Source organism: Mus caroli, chromosome 4 (assembly GCF_900094665.2).
Source record: "Mus caroli chromosome 4, CAROLI_EIJ_v1.1, whole genome shotgun sequence".
Taxonomy (NCBI): domain Eukaryota; kingdom Metazoa; phylum Chordata; class Mammalia; order Rodentia; family Muridae; genus Mus; species Mus caroli.
Genome location: NC_034573.1, coordinates 123,198,566 through 123,203,825, shown reverse-complemented (window position 1 = coordinate 123,203,825; position 5,260 = coordinate 123,198,566). Strand labels below are relative to the sequence as shown.

Here is a 5,260-nt window from a genome sequence, read left to right as displayed (position 1 = left end):
TCAGAGGTCATACCTTTTATTACAAAAACCAATAACTTAATTTAGTTCTGTACAAAGTCAGGAGGGATTCTGGCTTGAAGTACAGCTTCCTGCTCCCATCCCTACCCAGGCAGGGAAAAACATTTTGGCCTGGAGGTTTGGGGAGTCATCAAGGGCTTGCTGGACAGTTAGTAGTGTACACTGTATCCAAAGCAAGGAAGTCCGAGCTAGGGGTGTGGCTGAGCTGAGGGAAGCTCCAGGGGAGTTGAGGGCTGCCTTTCAGGCTCCCCTTTGGAGGCACCAGACTCCATTCCACGGGTCACCTCAGCAAAAGCATGTCTTCAAGGAGTTCAGTGATGTCAACATCTCCAATGATAGGGCGGAAGAAGAGATCTACCAGAAGGGTGCATGGAATGTTCTTGAGGGTAGAGGCCATGAGGAGGATTCGGGCCAGGCGGCCTTGGCTGGCTGGGTACCAGGGCTCCAATACTTCACACAGTGCCCAGTGAGCTTCCTGTTGCAGGTGTGCAATGTGGCAGGAGGCATGGAGGCCTGGCACATCTGTGGCAGAGAAGGTGAAGAGAGCTGCTAAGTGGCTAGGTCTGTGGAGGCTAGCACAGGGCGTGAGGATGTCAGCAGCTCCCTCCCCTCTAGCACTGAGGCGATCCTTCACTAATGAGTTACATGCATTGGCTCACTCTGTCACCTTGGAGTGTCCACCCACCGCCGCCTTCATTATTTACCATTTTATTCATCCATCCATCCACTTATAGAGAGGAAACAGATAATGAGGATATCATGACTAAGACACACGGGCTGGAGAGAAGGCTCAGTGGCTAAGAGCACTTCCTGCTTTTGCTCAGAACCTGGGTTCAGTTTCCAGCACCCACATTGTGGTTTACAATTCCCTATAACTCCACTTCCAGAAGATCTGACACCCTCTTCCGACATCTTTGTGACATCTTCCACACAGATGATGCATACAAAATACATGTATGTGTGTATGTATGTGTGCATGTATGCAGGAACTCATAGACATAAAATAATTTACAAAGAATTATTTTTCTCTTTCTTTTTTTTAAATGATTTTTTAAAAAGATTTATTTATTCATTATATGTAAGTACACTGTAGCTGTCTTCAGACATCCCAGAAGAGGGCATCAGGTCCCATTACAGATGGTTGTGAGCCACCATGTGGTTGCTGGGAATTGAACTCAGGACCTCTGGAAGAGCAATTAATGCTCTTAACTGCTGAGTCATCTCTTCAGACAGAGTTTCTCTGCGTAGCCCTGCCTGTCCTGGAACTAGTTCTCTGGCTGGCCTTGAACTCAGAGATCTGAGTGCCTCTGCCTACCAATGCTGGAATTAAAGGTATGTGTTATCACCACTTGGCTAAATAAATCTTAAAACCAAAAACCAAGCCAAACTAAAACAAGACAAAGCAAAAACCCAAACAAAACAAAACAAAACAAAAAAACCAACCAAGCAACCAACAAACAAAAACCAGCACCAGGCTGCCTGAGTTTGAACCTCGGGGCTGCCCCTTATTAGCTGAGTGACCTTGGATACGCAGTTTAATCTTTCTGAGTGACCTTTGTTAAATGAGCACGTTAATCTTTGTGCTTCCGGTTCTTCATCTGTCCAGTGGGGCTAATGACAGCTTCTGATACCCACACTCGTTATGAGGTTTAATCAAACTGATATTGGTAAAAAGCCCTTTGCGTGAGCCCTACCATATGGTGAATGCAATGGGGCTATGGGACTACTACTGCTACGTGACATGCTTTTACTATCAAGGCCTGTCTCTTGTCTTCCTCAAAGCTATGAGGACTATTCTCCCATCCCAGGCCATCTTGGTCTATAGTGAGTTCGAGGCTACCCAGAGCGACATGGTGAGACTCTCTCTCAGTTCTCCCCATCACTCCATCTCTCTTCTCCTGGCTTGACTTCACAAGGAGTGCCCCACTCCCAAACCCTCTTTCTCCTTCTGAGTGGCCTCTCTGAACCCTTTAGAGCCTCACTATGTAGCCTGATCCTAAGGATATGGCTGTCACACAGCTGTGTCTGCTGCCACCCCCTCTGGCACCCCCTCTACCCTCCCACTCTCCCTAAGATTCAAGCCACATTTCACAGGCACGGTGGCAAAGAGCAGTCTCTGCATTAGCTTGGCCTGCCTTCTGACTTCCCAGCCCTCCTCTGCCTCCGCCTTGCTATGTGGCCTTCGGATAGTTGCTTAACTTCTTTGTGCCTCTCCTATAAGCCATCTACTTGAGGCTCACAAGGACCCAATGATACAATGGGTGTCAAGCCCCAAGAAAGCACTTTCCTTGGATGGGCCCTATCCCCTCCCACCTTGACCACCATCCAGGAGTGTCTGGGAGCTCACCTGGGTTGAAGAGGATCGTGCCCTTCAGGTACGCATACTCCTTGGGACCCAGCTCAAGGCTCCAGAAAGACTCCAGGCAGCGCTGCAGCCACTGAACGGCAGCCAGTGAGGGTTGTGGCCGGTCTGATGGCTGGGCACCCTGGGCCCCGCTGCTGGCTTCCTCTAGCAGGATCTTCTTAAGTATACTGGGCACCGGAGCCTCAGCCACCTCGAAGGTCACAGCATCCTGGGCCAACCCAAGCAGGAAGAGAGGGCCCCAGCAGCACTCTAGCAGCCGCCGCTGATCCTCATGGGGCAGGTGGCAGAAGGACGGCAGGTTTCTGAGGAAGGCTACTGTCTTGGCTAGGACATCCAAGGCCTCCCTGCAGGTGCGGTGTGGAGCACACAGACGCACAGGCCGCTGCTGCTGGCATAGGCAGTGGCTGTGAGACGCAGGTGCAACGGGCCTGGTCCTGGGGCTGGGGCTGGGGCTCAGAAGTGCATACAGAATAGTCGGCCGACCTGCAGAGCCCTGGCATGGGCAGACTGGCTCTGACTGGCCGGAGCTCATGGTTAGTATCTTGTTCCTGTTTCTTCCCAGCTATCTGGCCCTCTCTCTCTACCGTGAGTGCTATTTATATCCTTGATGGGCGGGAAGGGGACTGACCAAACAACCTTGACTCCAGAAGTCATGTTCATTGAAAGGAAAAAAAAAAAAAAAACACACACACACACACACACACACAATGCATACACGCTGACCCTGGCAGGACTGATGGGGAAGTGGTGGGGGAGGGGCACTGGAAGCTCCACGTGGCCTTGCTATCACTTTAGTCAATGAAGTGGCCATTGCAGGGCACAGGGCCACCTGCCCACTGCCTGGATGCCCTTTATCGGATGACTCAAGTGTATAAACAGGGTCATTAACCCAGGCTGTACCAGGGCACCAAGGTCCCAGGCGCTCAACCAGCCAGTGCCTGAGACTGCTGTTTCTAATGATGCCCATTTCCATGCACACAAGACCAGGGTTCTCACTGAGCCAAGGAGCCAGCCGGGAAACTGGCTAAAGCCTTGAATACATGACCCAGCCTGGAAGTGGCTTATCGCTGCTGTGTTTGCCTAACCTTGGGGCTCTCTGCTCCTGTTGTTGGTAAGGAACGGGCCACAGGGAAGGGAGCCAGGTCCCTGGGGGACTTTGCTCACTGTACAGTCTCAGAGGCCGCCCTCCTGGGACTCCAGTCCAGGGGCTCCTTTGGGAGGAAGATCATTCAGAGCCCCTTCCCCCAAGTTAGCATTCCTATAGCCTCAGAGAGGCTGGGTCTGCCCTTGCAAAACCGTGGGAATACATGGCCGACATTTACTAAGGACCCCACTTTGTTGTGGGTCCCTTTCCATTGTAACCCTGAAGAATTTCCAATGAGACTGCATTCTTACTCTGTGACACTCCAAGAAGTGAAGTGACCTACTCAAAGTCACTCCAACGGGAAGGGATAGAGCACAGGTGTGTCGGACCTCAAAGTCATCTTTGTCCCCTTGGATCAGTTCTGCCGCCAAAGTGTGAGTTTCCCAGAACTGGTGGCTAACAGGCACCCCACCCCACCCACCCACACCTGGTCTGCAGGTATGGCCCACCTACAGTATGGGTAGAATCACATCTCTGTTAGCACCTGGTTCCTCTGTCCTGGGCATTTGTCTTTAGTGGTCAGAGGTGAGGGACAAAGGACATGGGAGGGCCTCAGTTGTGTCTGGTTCCTGACCTTGGCTAGCCTTGCCTAGCAGGCTCCCTGTTGCCACAGTCTTGGGCAACCCGGTGCTGTGGATAAAGAGAGATCTGGCATCCTCTGCCCTGGCACCTGGTTTAGCCTCCACGCTTCCCAGTTCTAGTGTGTGACTGTCAGCTCGTCTCCAGTGGTCAGGGAGCCTTTGTCTCTCTCCCTTTTTAAAAATTTTGCTTTTTTTTTTTTTTTTTTCCAGCCAGGGTTTCTCTGGGTAGCTCTGGCTGTCCTAAGAAATTGCTCTGTAGATCAGGTTGGCTTAGAATACCTGCTTCTGCCTCCCTAGTACTTGAGTAAAAGGCCTGTGCCACTCCCCAGCCCCCAGCTGAGTCTTGGTGTCTTAGCTGAGGCTGTAAGGTCTTCCTGTGGTGCTGATGTGAGGATAGAGCAAAGCCCTGCAGAGACCATGAGACTGGCACCTGACTGTCTTCATCCCCAATGACAAGCAGGCACACTGCTTTCACTATAGCATATACCCTCAGCCCAGGCCTCCACTGGAAGAGAGCAGATGGTCCAGGATGGAAAGGAGCAGTCACGGTGAGAGAACAAACACAGAGCTCATGGACTGATGGGGCTCAGTGGCTGCTCGCACCTCGTCCTGAGAACTGGCACAGGAAGGATGATGCTTTTTGCTCTTCCTCTCATCATTGCTTGTTTTGTTTGTGATGTCGCACTTGTAGCCCAGGCTAGTCTTACATTTGCACTGCGATGTCTCAACCTCCCAAGTGCTAGGTTTACAAGTCTGAGATAGCCCACCTGCTTGCTGGGTGGCTGCTGCTGCTTTTAATTTATTGGATATGATGACCAAATGCAAAAATAAAAAGGGTTTGTGTATGTGTATGTGTATGAAATGGAGTTAGTTCTTCCCTCCATGTTTCTGTGGGCTCCAGGGATCAAACTTGGGTAGCCAGGCTTGTCCAGGAGAAATGCCTTTGTCTGCTGACCCACGTCTGTCTGTCTGTCTGTCTGTCTCTCTCATTTTTTACAAAGTTTGGGCTTTGAGTTGGGGTTTCAAATATTCTAGCTTCTCCTTGAAAATGCTATGTAGTCAAGGCAAACCTTTATTGTTTTTGTTTTTGTTTTTCGAGACAGGGTTTCTCTGTGTAGCCCTGGCTGTCCTGGAACTCACTTTGTAGACCAG

General features: G+C 50.9%; 1 protein-coding gene across 1 annotated transcript; it reads right to left on the bottom strand.

Annotated features, from left to right (window-relative positions):
• Positions 1 to 2,964, bottom strand: Nr0b2 (nuclear receptor subfamily 0 group B member 2). Its single transcript, XM_021160631.2, has 2 exons — positions 2,366 to 2,964; positions 1 to 540 (listed from the first exon to the last, which is right to left on the bottom strand). The coding sequence occupies exons 1-2, from the start codon at positions 2,913 to 2,915 to the stop codon at positions 299 to 301; spliced, it is 792 nt and encodes a 263-aa protein (XP_021016290.1). The 5' UTR covers positions 2,916 to 2,964; the 3' UTR covers positions 1 to 298.
• Positions 2,965 to 5,260: the final 2,296 nt, after the last annotated feature.

Coding starts and splice junctions, on each gene's coding strand:
- Nr0b2 (XM_021160631.2), bottom strand. CDS start 2,915: ATGAGCTCCGGCCAGTCAGAGCCAGTCTGCCCATGCCAGGGCTCTGCA. Junction 541..2,365: donor CACGATCCTCTTCAACCCAG/GTGAGCTCCCAG, acceptor TCTCTGCCACAG/ATGTGCCAGGCCTCCATGCC.